This window comes from Nerophis lumbriciformis, linkage group LG17, assembly GCF_033978685.3.
Source record: "Nerophis lumbriciformis linkage group LG17, RoL_Nlum_v2.1, whole genome shotgun sequence".
NCBI classification, from domain to species: domain Eukaryota; kingdom Metazoa; phylum Chordata; class Actinopteri; order Syngnathiformes; family Syngnathidae; genus Nerophis; species Nerophis lumbriciformis.
In genome coordinates this window covers 10,475,202-10,490,574 of record NC_084564.2, presented here as the reverse complement: position 1 = coordinate 10,490,574, position 15,373 = coordinate 10,475,202, and the positions used below count along the sequence as shown (strand labels likewise).

General features: G+C 40.6%; 1 protein-coding gene across 1 annotated transcript in view; it reads left to right on the top strand.

The window, feature by feature from the left end:
- Positions 1-14,283, top strand: part of nyap2a (neuronal tyrosine-phosphorylated phosphoinositide-3-kinase adaptor 2a) — a 28,145-nt gene extending 13,862 nt beyond the window's left edge. Inside the window, exons 4-7 of the mRNA XM_061972424.1 lie at positions 3,633-4,616; positions 5,545-5,667; positions 6,474-6,565; positions 9,417-14,283. Coding sequence (XP_061828408.1) covers positions 3,633-4,616; positions 5,545-5,667; positions 6,474-6,565; positions 9,417-9,638 — 1,421 coding nt within the window. The 3' untranslated portion in view covers positions 9,639-14,283. The remainder of the gene's footprint in view (positions 1-3,632; positions 4,617-5,544; positions 5,668-6,473; positions 6,566-9,416) is intronic.
- The last annotated feature ends 1,090 nt before the right edge of the window (positions 14,284-15,373 follow it).

Genomic DNA, 15,373 nt, shown 5'->3' with positions numbered 1-15,373 from the left:
CTTGTGTCTTCTTACTTGACAGAACTCAATGTAATACAAAGCTTTTGTGATAATTTAGAAACAATTATTCTAACACCATGACAAGCAGTCCATTACGCAGTGGCTTTGTTCCAGTGCCACCTCGTTACTCTTGTCAGACAGGATATCATACTTAGAACACGAAGGTCTCAACATCCAACATTGCTCAACAAGATCAACAAATTAATTTCATATATAATTCATAATAATTATAATCCCATACTAGTCTTTATTTTGCATGAAAATTAAATTAACCACAGGTAATCAGCATTGAAATACATTCTAAAATCATTTTTATTGATTGTGATTTCTTAATAAGCAATCCCCAAAAGCAATCTAAATGGTAACAGAAGGAACGTGTGAGGGAACGTTGTGTCAGGACTGCAAACTTAAAGGGGAACTGCACTTTTTTTTGGAATTCTGCCTATCATCCACAATCTTTATGAGAGACAAGAAGACAAACGTGTTGGTTTTTTTTTTTAACATGTAAAAATGGTATTGTTCTTGGTGGCTCGCAATGCAGCTAATGTCAGGAATTAATTTACCTAGAGAGGTCTGATAATATCGGGCTGCCGATATCGGCCGATAAATGCTTTAAAATATAATATCGGAAATTATCGGTATCGGTTTCAATAAGTAAAATGTATGACTTTTTAAAACGCCGCTGTAGGACGTAGGGAGAAGTACAGAGCAGCAATAAACCTTAAAGGCACTGCCTTGACATGCCGGCCCAATCACTTTATATCTACAGCTTTTCACACACACAAGTGAATGCAAGGCATACTTGGTCAACAGCCATACAGGTCACACTGAGGGTGGCCGTATAAACAACTTTAACACTGTTACAAATATGCGCCACACTGTGAACCCACACCAAACAAGAATGACAAACACATTTCGGGAGAACATCCGCACCGTAACACAACAGAACAAATACCCAGAACCCCTTGCAGCACTAACTCTTCCGGGACGCTACAATATACACCCCCCGTGTATATTTTTTTTCCCCATAACTTGAGTTGATTTATTTTGGAAAGCCTTGTTACATTGTTTAATGCATCCAGCGGGGCATCACAACAAAATTAGGCATAATGTGTTAATTCCACGACTGTATATATCGGTATCGGTTGATATCGGAATTGGTAATTAAGAGTTGGACAATATCGGAATATCGTATATTGGCAAAAAAGCCATTATCGGACATCTCTAAATTTAACTTCTAAATCACTTCAAAAATGCATTCAAAAACCTTCAATACTTCATTTACGTTGTGTAGCCTGTATAATAACCAAGCTGTAGCAACATTATTGTAAGACGAACACTGAGGAACTATTTTTCTATCGTACTAACACATCGGCGTGCTACGGTATTAGCCGTAAAAGCTAACTGTGGAAAGAGATAAGAAAGCTTCTATAACAAAATGAAACGTGTTTGAGTTTGTAATGCACAACACTGATAGGACAGCAATCTGTAGTGAGTGAAAAACATGAACAATCACATTACAGTATCTGTAAAGTATTAGTTCATGTTTTGTTTGTACACAGCTAGCCAGACAGTGTATGTACTGTAGTTGTAATAACGCGCATGACGTGCAGCGTGTATCATGATCAATACAACAAGTGTGACTCACTCGATGGACAGTTGTCTGTTGGGTTCAGCTGGCCGGGGATGTTTTTTTCGGGTTTATTTGTGTAAGCGCTCCATTTATGTAAAAATAGCTTGGCTTCAAATTCCACATTTACAGCGTCAGTCACTTTCCCCTCACTCTCTCAGCTTCCGTCTGCTCCAACGTCTCACTCTTCCTTCGTGCTCGCGTCTACAAGCAGCCGTTCATCTTCCGTATATTCAGCTTCAAAAAGGTTGCAAATCCTCATTTGTCCAAAAATAGCGGACTTTGTTGTCTGTTACCAATTCTGCCAAGATTCGAAAAACATACTCGTGTTTGATTCCGAAAGTAGGAACACACATGTTGCTAGAAGTCAGACGTGCGTTGCTATGGAAACAGAAATCAATGCGCGGAATTAATCAGTCCCATAAATGATGAAAAATGATCAAATTAGGGTAAATATTGTACATATTACATATTGTTATGAAGGTGTCGGTTACTACATTTTATATACTGTATTTATGTATGTATATATATATATATATATATATATATATATATATACACACACACACACATATATACACATACATATATATATATATATATATATATATACACACATATACACTTGCAGTGTGTATATTGTACATATTAAATGATAAATGGGTTGTACTTGTATAGCGCTTTTCTACCTTCAAGGTACTCAAAGCGCTTTGACACTACTTCCACATTTACCCATTCACACACTGATGGAGGGAGCTGCCATGCAAGGCGCTAACCAGCACCCATCAGGAGCAAGGGTGAAGTGTCTTGCTCAGGACACAATGGACATGATGAGGTTGGTACTAGGTGGGGATTGAACCAGGGACCCTCGGATCGCGCACGGCCATTCTTCCACTGCGCCATGCCGTCCCTATGATATAATATTACATATTGTTATGAAGGTGTCTGTTACTACACTATATATATACACACACATATATATACACATACATATACACACATACATACATATATACACACATACATACATACATACTTACATATACATAAACATATACATGCAGTGTGTATATAAAACATTGATAGGTTTTGAAGTTGTTTTAGAGACTTTGAAGGCTACAACAGTGACTCCGATTGCCACATCTTTCAAGTATTATCATCTTTAAAATCCTAAAAAAAATAAAAATAAAAATAAATTAAAAAAAAAAAAAAGCGTGTTCTTGTCTCATGATTGTGAACTAAAAGCAAAATTCCCCCAAAAAAGTGCAGTTCCCCTTTAACCGCCCCCCCCTTGAACTAAAGGGTCGAAACAATCCCTGGAAAGTCTGAGAACAAACTATGAGGCTAACGCTAGCCAAGACAACCCATACTCCCGCAACACGACTCATGAACTGCTTGTGTTGTTGCAGACACCACCACCCATGTAAGATCAACGTACAGACAGGACGAAGGACGGAACTTGAGACTACTTCGACTCGTCTCCACTCAAACGCTTAGCACTCGTCAAGCGGCCTTCACAATAAGAGTGCTGTGCGCAACATCCACAAAAGTACCTTACACAAGAACATGGCGATGGTATACACTATAACGATTTTACACTTTCTTTTTTTTTTACACCAATTTAGGGTTTTTTAGGAGCCGTTTACATTTTATGGATATTTTTCTAAGAACCACAACTGACAAAGGGTAACGTTGCATTGTTTGTATTCCGTGGTGTTTAAAAAACAAACTGACCACGAAACTTTGATTCATTCCGAACTGTGGATTCTGGGATTCGTTCAGTTATTCTAAACTTGCAGACATTGCTTGAGCAAAAGCTGGATTGAGACCTCCATGTAACTGCTAGACTTCAGCTTCCGGTTACGGTTCCAAACTTGTTACAGAGAAGTATCTGCAATGAGCCAATCTGTCCACATGATGGTGCCGTTCCTACAAACGATAACAGTTAGCATGTTTAGCTTCCCAGAGTAAACTTGCTAACTTGTCGTTTTTCCACTTAAAGCTCACTTCCATTCGGGCTCTGAGGACTACAAGAGGACGCCTCCTCCCAAACCCAGACGGAACCCAAACACACAGCTGAGCTCGTCCTTTGATGACACCTATGTGGGTACTCATGTTGGCCACAAAAGGGCTCCCTTGCAGTGGGACAAGTCGTCCTCGCCGAGCCAGCATTCGGCTTCTGGAAACGACGCCGAGTCGGTTTACATCGAAATGATGGGGAATGTTCTGCGAGAGTTGAAGAGCCAAGAGGCGGCGGACGACGAGCAAAACGAATCTGTGTATGAGGAAATGAAGTACCCGGCTTCGGAGGACTCGGCCGTAGACTCAGATTCCTGTGTGTCGAGTCACTCTGGCTCTCTGTGCCACATCCCGCAACCTTTCCCCAACCTCTTGACGCACCGGCCGCCGTTGCTGGTGTTCCCCGCAGCCCCCGCTCAATGTTCCCCCAATTCGGACGAATCCCCCCTGACCCCGGTTGACGTCACCCAACTGTCTATGTTGGAAAAGACCACTTCCAGCAAGTCAGGCGAACACTCCAGAAGTTCAAAAACCAGCGAAGACGATCGTCCCTCCACTTCCACCATAACTTCTTCAGGCCGATCTTCCGCCCCACCGCTTGCGTCCAACGTCTACAAGTCCTCTAGCTCCTCCTATAATGGTTACGGGTACCCCCGAAGCCAATCGGCATGCCCCTCCCCTGTGAGCATAGCTCGCTCCTTAACTCCGCTCAACGTGAAGAGGCCACCGCCCTACGATGCCTTGATGGCGGGAGTCAATTTGCCCGTTTCGTCCCCGGTATCAACACGGTCCCAAGAGGGTGGGGTAACGCACAAGAACTCGTCTCCCTACAGCTCCATGCAAAACCTGTCGGCGAGGTTGCAGACACCAACCAGTCCGACGGACGAGTCCACCAACACCTCATATTCCTCTGGTAAACAGGTGGCCAGAAAGGGCTCAGGCAGCAGGAGAAGCAGGCAACGTGAAGGTATGACAGTAGTTCTAATGCAGTACGGTAGTACTATTAGATGTTTTTAGAAATCAACGTGAAGGTACGACACATAGTACTAATGCAGTACTATTAGAGGTTTTTTTAGAAAACAACGTGAAAGGTATGACACAGTGCTAATGCAGTACAATCAGAGGTTTATAAATCAACGTGAACGTACGACAGTACTAATGCAGTACTATCAAAGGTTTTTAGAAATCAACATGAAGGTACGACACATAGTAATACTATTGCAGTACAGCATACTTGCCAACCCTCCCGGATTCTCCGGGAGACTCCCGAAATTTAGCGCCTCTCCCGAAAACCTCCCGGGACAAATTTTCTCCCGAAAATCTCCCGAAATTCAGGCACACAATATAAACAAGCATACCTGCCCAATCACGTTAGAACTGTAGAATGATCGAGGGCGAGTTCTTGGTTTCTTATGTGGGTTTATTGTTAGGCAGTTTCATTAACGTCCTCCCAGACCCAGCAACAACACACAACAACAGCATTTCGTGCATTTGATGAAAGCACTTTTTGCGTGCCACAAAGCAATGCATCATCAGTGAGGGCGTTCAGCATGGTTAGAAAATTAGTGACAAATAGAACAAGAATGGACAATTCAACCCTTAACTCAACAATGAGTAGATGAGTGTTGTGTGTGTATATGTGTAAATAAATGAACACTGAAATTAAAGTATTTCTTATATATATATATATATATATATATTAAAAATACTTGACTTGGTGAATCCTAGCTGTAAATATACTCCTCCCCTCTTAACCACGCCCCGCCCCCAACCACGCCCCCCGCCCCCACCTCCCGAAATCGGAGGTCTCAAGGTTGGCAAGTATGCAGTACAGTAGTACTATCAGAGGCTTTTAGAAATCAACATCTCAGGGTCTGTGGTTTTTGTCTCTGCAGGTGAGTCCAGGTCAGTCAGACCGGAGTGTAAGGACAGAGACAGTAACGGACGGTTCAGTCCAGTTTCCAGTCGGATGGGGAGATCTTCCGTTAGCCCGACTTTGATGTTTGCAGGATCGGGAGGTGAGGCTGTCGCTCCACCATGTTTGTATTGAGTATTCAGAACCTGTCTCCTCGTTTTCTGAGACATTTTGAGAGTTAAAAATGTGAGTGGTCCGTAAACCTGGACTATACTTCCGTCTGTGTACGTGGTCTTGATTAGGGTCCAGCATCAATGGGAACTGGGTCTTACATTTCAATTTTCTAGCAAGGGTCCCTATTTTTAAACATGGACTCCTATTTGATGCAGCCAGTATCTAAAAATTAAAGTGAAGAAAGCAGTCCATAGTTTGTTAGTATGTGTCTCCTCTTTTATACATTTGTACAACTTTTGCTCATTTCATTTTGTTTGGGAATTTGAAATGATTGCTGATATGTATTCAAATGTTCTGAAATATCTTAAAATCCCTTTTAATCAAGTCCACAAAATTCTATTACAATCAGTTGAGGTTTTGGATTTGCATTTATTCACGATTTTGACAATTCCCTTTCCGGTCACGTAGGAAGCCAGCAGTTTGAAGTTATTGGAAGGCTGACATTTTCTCATAATCAAGCAAATGTTTGGGTGTTAATTTTTTTGCATTCTGTGTTCTTTAGAGGCCTCAAAATGTTCTACTTGATGGCTCTTCTGATTCACAACAAAACTCTGGTTGTTTTGCACAGGACACAAGATTATTGTGCAAGAATGGACAGATTTGACGGTTTATTATCATCAGCCATATTTAATCCTGTAGTTTAGCCGAGTCAGCATATCCACATTAGTGTTTGGTGTCTGAGGAAGTCAAACTGATTGTTGCCTGCAAAGGACTAAAATATTTGCTTTTTGGCAGAATCCAAGTGTGTGAGTAAACTGGGTCGCTCAGCATCAACATCAGGTGTGTCTTCACCTGGTTCCATGCCACATCATCCCGCCCTCAGCCAGGTAAAAAGCACGATGCAATTGCACCAATAAATTACACCTTTAACAAGACCATTTATTTCACTAAAGTGCTACTTTATAGTACAAGTCTTTTTTTTTTTTTTTAGACTGAATTAATAAGCTCCTGAAATCAAATACATTTTGCACAATTTTACTTATTTAAAAAGGGGAACTGCCCTTGTTTAAAACTTTGCCCATCATTTGCAATCCTTATTTAAGACAAGAACACATTTTCCTTTTATGCATTCTAAGTCAAATAAAGGCTATCAAAAGTCAGCTAACGATGGAGGTCATGGGATTCATGATGTCATTTGTCTATTGCGCCCACAATAGTCCATTTACATGTTGTGACCTGATTAAAAGGGGAACATTATCACAATTGCAGGATTGTTAAAACCATTAAAAATCAGTTCCCAGTGGCTTATTATATTTTTCGAAGTTTTTTTCAAAATTTTACCCATCACGCAATATCCCTAAAAAAAGCTTCAAAGTGCCTGATTTTAACCACCCGTCCATTTTCCTGTGACGTCACATAGTGAAGCCAACACAAACAAACATGGTGGAAAGAACAGCAAGCTATAGCAACATTAGCTCGGATTCAGAATCGGATTTCAGCGTCTTAAGCGATTCAACAGATTACAAATGCATTGAAACGGATGGTTGTAGTGTGGAGGCAGGTAGCGAAAACGAAATTGAAGAAGAAACTGAAGCTATTGAGCCATATCGGTTTGAACCGTATGCAAGCGAAACCGACGAAAACGACACGACAGCCAGCGACACGGGAGAAAGCGAGGACGAATTCGGCGATCGCCTTCTAACCAACGATTGGTATGTGTTTGTTTGGCATTAAAGGAAACTAACAACTATGAACTAGGTTTACAGCATATGACATACATTTGGCAACAACATGCACTTTGAGAGTGCAGACAGCCCAGTTTTCATCAATTAATATATTCTGTAGACATACCCTCATGTCAGCAGGCCAGGGAAGCTAGGGTCGATATTCTTCTCTTGATCATCTTCGGGACGGTGTGAGCCAAGACATCCAGGGGGTTTAGCTCGCTCGTCTGCGGGAACAAACTGCCGCCATTGCTTGCCGTGCTAGCGAGGTCCTTTGTCCCTGAATTGCTCACACACTCCGGCAGATTCAATGGGGGTCTGGCGGCAGATTTCTTTGAATTTATCGTAAATGCATCTGCTTTGAGTGTCGCAGGATATCCACACATTCTTGCCATCTCTGTCGTAGCATGGCTTTTGTCGGTAAAGTGTGCGGAACAAACGTCCAATTTCTTGCCACTTTCGCATCTTTGGGCCACTGGTGCAACTTGAATCCGTCCCTGTTCGTGTTGTTACACCCTCTGACAACACACCGACGAGGCATGATGTCTCCAAGGTACGGAAAACAGTCGAAAAAACGGAAAATAACAGAGCTGATTTTACTCAGTGTTTGAGAAAATGGCGGATTGCTTCCCGATGAGACGTCACATTGTGACGTCATCGCTCCCAGAGCGTATATTAGAAAGGCGTTTATTTCGCCAAAATTCACCCATTTAGAGTTTGGAAATCAGTAAAAAAAATATATGGTCTTTTTTCTGCAACATCAAGGTATATATTGACGCTTACATAGGTCTGGTGATAATGTTCCCCTTTAACCAAGTATGAGCGATTTTGTTATTATAAGCTCAAACGCCAAGGAACTACTTTTAGCGGCGCCATTATCACAGAGCGCTAACTAGCGTATGCTGCTACATTGCCTCGGAGTTGGTGAAAGTTAATTCTAGATGATAAATCATGCCTCTCACCTGGATGGTAGAAGGTTGTGGACATAAACAGTCATGTTGGTCAACATCGACATCCAACTTAGACCCAGAAAATGCGATAAAAACACTTAAGTTTGTGGCCATCTTCTTAACCCGAATGAAAATTATGATAAATTCTTCATCTAAACGGGAAGGTATAAACATCCCATCAGTCTTTATCCCAGTGAGAGCAGACATTGTACAGGAAGTGATTGTTTTATTATGTTTGTAGTTTTGTATATCTTGTTTAGCACTTAGCAATACTGCTACTTGCTGGATCTGCTGATCCCTCAGATTCTAAAACTTGTAGGTTCGTTCTCATATTCAGGCTCAAAAATAGAAGTTTCTGGATCATCATTTGTTCCAACGTAGTGTTTGTTGTCTCTCATCAAGTCTTCTTCATTTGGATAATGAAGATGATTAGAGGTATAACCACTATACAGCTGGGCAAGTTTTTAACAGCCAACTGACCAAGCTCTCGTCCACAGCTGCCAGACCACCATTCCCATTAGGATGGCGGTATATGGGATAGGATGTTATGATGTGGTTAGCAGTCTGCACCACACTCGCATGCCGCAGATGAAGCCATACCTTATTTGCACATAGTTGAGTGGAAGAGGCAAAGGCGATTAAGCCTGACCCAAGCCTATTCCCGGTAGTGATGTACTGGCCTCAGGGATGTAATCATAGAGAAGGTGCCTAGGCTTCAGTGCTCTGCGTCCGAGAGACAGTGTGGCTCTATTGCAACGAAGCTCAGATGGTTGAATACCTGCTAAGATGGAAAGACTGTCCCCGTTGGTGTGGGACGCAGGCATCCAGTCACTAAATGCAAAGCGTCGTTAATCGGCTAATCTATGAGAGGAGTGTGAGCACTATGTCACCAAGCAGGTGTGCAGTACTCAGTAGCAGAGTGGACCAAGGCAAGGGTCCAATTTGTCTTTTATGGTTTTCTTGAACGATTCAAACACGTAAAAGGTTGAACACCAGTTTAATTATCCGTTAAAGAAGAAAATATTCATGTTTGAGTGACAGCAGTCTTTGGCCCCGCCCCTTAGATGCCGTGGCTGTGTGGCGACACCACCATGATGGAGATGATCGAGAAGAAACGAGTTCTGTGTTGCGAGATCAAGCGGCGCCAGCGACCCGAGAAGAACCTCAGCAAACAGGACAGCATGCCCATCCTGCCCAGCTGGAAGAGGAAACAGCCACCGCCATATTTAGCCCCGCCCACTGCTGCCAGCCAATCGTCTGCAGTGGCGTGGGACACCTCCATCTGAGCACGTGCAAGGTTTTCGCTTTGTTGCACTTTACAAGAAATTGATAGTGGAACCTGCTTATGGCAACAACTCAAACGACTGCTTAAGTCTACCTACATGGTCCACCCAAAGTACTGTCCCCAGCACCATCACATATGGACAGTGACTTCCTGTTCAGCACAAAATAAAAGCACGGCAGCATTAACTTGAAATTTGCACAGATTGATCTACCGGTATTCAGACCGGGGGTTCCCGAACTTTTTAAGTCAGGGGCCACATTAGGTTAAACAAATTTCACACACACACGTTTCCCCCCCTTATATATACACACATATACCCCCACACACCACACCCACACGTATACCGCCCCACCCCACACATATATACACACCCACACATGTATACCGCCCACTAGTGCTGGGCAATATGGAAAAAAATGTATATCACGATATGGATCATTTTATATCACGATAACAATATAGCTATGGTACGCTTTCAGTTCTATGAAAAATTTTACTTACATGACCACTCGCCTTATTTCTCACTTTATTTGCAAGTGAAATAAACAAATACATTTGGTATAGCAAACAATAGCAACAAAACACATTTTAAGTTTTTAAAAGACATTACGTTTTTTTTAAAGTTTTACAAGTACCGTATTTTTCGGAGTATAAGTCGCACTGGAGTATAAGTCGCATTTTTTGTGAAAATGTATTTGATAAAAGCCAACACCAAGAATAGACATTTGAAAGGCAATTTAAAATAAATAAAGAATAGTGAACAACAGGCTGAATAAGTGTATGTTATATGAGGCATAAATAACCAACTGGTATGTTAACGTAACATATTATGGTAAGAGTCATTCAAATAACTATAACATATAGAACATGCTATACGTTTACCAAACAATCTGTCACTCCTAATCGCTAAATCCCATGAAATCTTATACGTCTAGTCTCTTACGTGAATGAGCTAAATAATATTTGATATTCTACGCTAATGTGTTAATTTCACACATAAGTCGCTCCTGAGTATAAGTCGCACCTCCGGCCTAACTATGAAAAAAAACTGCGACTTATAGTCCGAAAAATACGGTATTCAAGTTTCTCTGAAGTGCAGTCAGAACGCTAGAGCATAACTAAAAATAAACAAATATTTTTGGTATCAGATGTAAACAATTGCAATAAAAAAAATCTGGAATCATTAACGTTAGCCTTTAGTGCAGTCAGAACAGTAGTAGATCACAATGAAATTTAAACAAAATACTTTTAGTTTATCAAGTGTAAACAGCTGGTCTCTGGAATCATTAACCTTTAGCGCAAGTCCGTTTTCTGCTCTGAATCCATCGCTTTGAAACCAAAAAGCTAGACTGACGAGCTACCCCCTCGTTTGGGTCGGGGTTCGTCCTGGGACTCAGTCTTTGCTGATTGTGGGGGTTCAATTTCTTTTTCCGCCAGCACATCGCCTATCCTTCCTGTCTCCATGTTTACTTACAATGATCCCCTCATGTGTGTAACCCAGGTAACAGGCTGGACACAGAGGGCACGTAAAGTAAAGCGGCGTCATGTCGCAAAAACGAAAGAGAAATGCGAGCTTGCATGTCAACGCATCCTTTTCTTTGTAAGAAAATATTGTTTTCTCTCCCGTTTGACACTAAATTAGAGTGTCCGCCTTGAGATCGGTAGGTTGTGAGTTCAAACCCCGGCCGAGTCATACCAAAGACTATAAAAATGGGACCCATTACCTCCCTACTTGGCACTCAGCATCAAGGTTTGGAATTGGGGGTTAAATCACCAAAAAAGATTCCCAGGTGCGACCACTGCTGCTGCTCACTGCTCCCCTCACCTCCCAGGGGGTGATCAAGGGTGATGAGTCAAATGCAGAGAATAATTTCGCCACACCTAGTGTGTGTGAGACAATCATTGGTACTTTAACTTTAATACACTTACTGAATGTGCAATTATTGTTGCTGCTACTATGAATCATCTAAATGGCCCTATGGGTAAAATACAGCCCATCACTTGAAACAATAAAAATTTAAATGGCACGATAGACATTTTTCTATCGTGCCCACAATATGTACCAGCACTACCCCCCACACACACCCGCATGTATATACTAACACCCTCAAACACGTACACACACAAATGTAAAATAATCTTTGCCTCTATGGCGGAAAAACTGTTTAACAAGTATCATTATCACTGGAGGATGAGTAATAGCTAAATATGCTACAATGTACATTGTAGGAGGATATGCTAAACGCTATGCGAGTGGTCTTAAATTTAAACCTGGGTGGGCAGCTCGATATAAATACAGTAACAATAGTTAGTATCAGGGTTTAGTTGATAGTGATTAGATTAAAAAAATAAAAATATTTTGTTATCGTTTATAAACTCAGGAAATTATTCCCTGCACACTGGAGGACTTCAGGGGCAAAAACCAAAGGATTTAAATCAGAGCCAATAGTAGGAAATTATAATATTGTTACACCACCATTCTGTGTGCGAGTCTGATTCTAATTGGGACCACAAATGAAGTCATTCAATGATATTGGAAAAAGTATCAGCATCGGTATAGTCGATACTGGTCCGGTAACTACTTGGTATTGGATACAAACACACACCTTTGTAGTGTTGCCCTAAACATATGTCAAGTATCCAAAGACAAGAATAAGTGCTGATTACATGAGAACATGTTACAACAGGAAGTAAGCCGATATTAACAGGAACAAGTACATTCATTTTGAGAAAATAAAACAGCAAATGATATTACTGCATATGCCAGCAGCTGAATTAGGTGCCTTTGCAACTAGAGATATCCGATAATATCGGCATGCCGATATTATCAGACAAGCCGATAAATGCTTTAAAATGTAATATCGGAAATTATCGGTATCGGGTTTTTTTTATCAGTATCGGCTGTTTTTATTATTATTTATTTTTTATTTTTATTAAATCAACTTAAAAAAACATAAGATACACTTACAATTAGTACACCAACCCAAAAAACCTCCCTCCCCCATTTACACTCATTCACACAAAAGGGTTGTTTCTTTCTGTTATTAATATTGTGGTTCCTACATTATATATCAATACAGTCTGCAAGGGATACAGTCCGTAAGCACACATGATTGTGCGTGCTGCTGGTCCACTAATAGTACTAACCTTTAACACTTAATTTTACTCATTTTCATTAATTACTAGTTTCTATGTAACTGTTTTTATATTGTTTTACTTTTTTATTCAAGAAAATGTTTAATTTATTTATCTTATTTTATAATTTTTAAAAAAAAAGGACCTTATCTTCACCATACCTGGTTGTCCAAATTAGGCATAATAATGTGTTAATTCCACGACTGTATATATCGGTATCGGTTGATAGGTAATTAAGAGTTGGACAATATCAGAATATCGGCAAAAAGCCATTATCGGACATCCCTATTTGCAACCAATTTTGAAATGATTTGATAATGACAAAAAGTGTGGTTATTGCAGGAGGTTACAATATATATGCTATATAATTTAGACTTAAAGACACCGCTCATCCCTACAGTAAAATGAGCAGCAGTTAAATGTAAGAGTATACAATATTGTCATGTCAGCAGAATGAAGAGGCACACATGGCGTCTACAAAAGTGTAAACCTTGCAGCAAAACACTAAACGCTTCGACGCAGCACACCAACTCTTCTTAGTGTGTCTCTACCGAGCAGACAAACACCGGCGCCCCCTACAGCCCTATTACTGAATCACAGCTGACAAAAGGACAAGACTATAGAACTGTGCAAGCCATGCTTAGTTTCACTTTCAATTGTGCAGACAAGCGCTGTCAGCCCGTTTGAGGGAGTGTCGACATAAGCGGGTTCCACTTTAGTGAACAATGATGCACTTTGCAGCACACTGGAGTGAAAAGTAGAAGAAAAAAAAACGTAGAAACACAAAAGAAATCAAATGTCATAAATTTAAATCCTATTTTCTTACACTGATGTCGAGCCAATTTCATGAAGTGAGAGGTAAAGGTGATAGAGTAGATGACATCCAGGTACAGCAACTCCTCTCAGGACACTCCAATGGTACAGGGTGACCCAAAGAAATGCATTTCAGCCTACATGTTCCAACTTCTGTGTACGATCCTTCCCCAAAGTGTCAATCATCCTGCTCACTTTGCAGAAGTCACCTTCTTTACAGACTATATGCTCGAAGGACAGGAATATTCGCACACATCAGGGTTTCCTCCACTTATAATTGCGGCGACCTGTCACAGCAAAATAAAAGCCGCCTCACCTTAAAAATTACCGTGAATTCCGGACTATTAAACGCTATTTTTTTTCTTACACTTTGAACCCTGCGGCTTATAAGACGGTGCGGGTAATTCATGGATTTTTCTCCGATAACGGCCATAATAGTAAAAAAAAAAAAAACCAAGCAAATACACCTAAAACATGTTTTCATGGTCGTGCTATGGCGCCATCTTATGGACGAGTTTGCTCACTGCATGTATCCGTCCATTCACGGGTAGTGCTTTTTTTTTTTTTTTTTTTTTAAACTGGAGTGCTGTGTTGGTCTTCCAGCCATGCATAGCGTTTCTACTCATATGGATTGTCATTCACCACTCCAAGCAACATTTTCAAGTTTTACAATATAACTAAAACTGTTCATACTTAAACTGTCCTATCTGTAGGAGTGTTTATGCATTTTTTTACTTTCTATCGTTTGTTAGCATTAGTGAACACATTTACGAGTGTGTTAGTATTAACTTACAATGGCATTCTTTGTGTATCGTTTCAGTTTCAACAATTTTCCCTGTAAACTCTCTAAAACGTTACCGTGGAATTATGGAATCTGTTTAGCTGATTGGCGAGCTAGCTTCCACAGCTAGTGGGTCCACGATGCCTTCTCTTTTGTTTGATCAGCCGTTTTACTGACATGTTACAGACACCGTTTGGAAACAATTAATGTAAATAAAGATCTACAAAGTATTTGTGTAAATAGCTCATTTCACAAAATATGGGACTTATTCTGGTGCGGATAATATATTGAAAAATATTTTCTTCTAAAATTTAGTGGGTGCGGCTTATATACGGTGCGCTCTATAATCTGGAAAATGCGGTAAAGTTTTTCACGTGAAGACAAATTAAACATTTATTTTTGCGTCCAGAAGTTGCAAAGTGCAAATAACTTAACTTTTAACTTATGCTAACAACCAGCTCAATTACAACACTTTCTCATTCTACACCAATCCCCTTTTAGGCATGGTGTGTTCACGATCATGGGAACAATGAACATCGGAAACACACCAACAGACAAGTCGTTACAGTATGAATGGATATATATTTATATATACTGTTGCGTTTTGGACCAGTTGTTCCTACCAGGGAATTCAAGTCACAAGTCGCTCCCAAGCTCTTTACGACACTTAAAGCTGAGTTGAAAAAACCACCAGAGACAGAATAGGTATTTTGTAATATATTGGCAAAGCTTTGCTGATATATTTTTTGAGACCAGTCCAGCATAGAACATTCTATCGCGCCGCCAAAATGGTCTGTCTTCCCGATCCCAAAACCCTCTCTCCTCTCCCCTCTCTCTTAGTCAAAACAAATGCTTATTATCGCTCTCTCGAACATTCCTCACTTCAAGGTTAAGCACACACAGTTTACTTGCAGAGAAACAGAAAGAGAATAAATGGAAAACACGAGCTGTTTTCAAATATGACTATGAAAGAAAATAAGTAACACTAAAATTCGGATATATGTAAA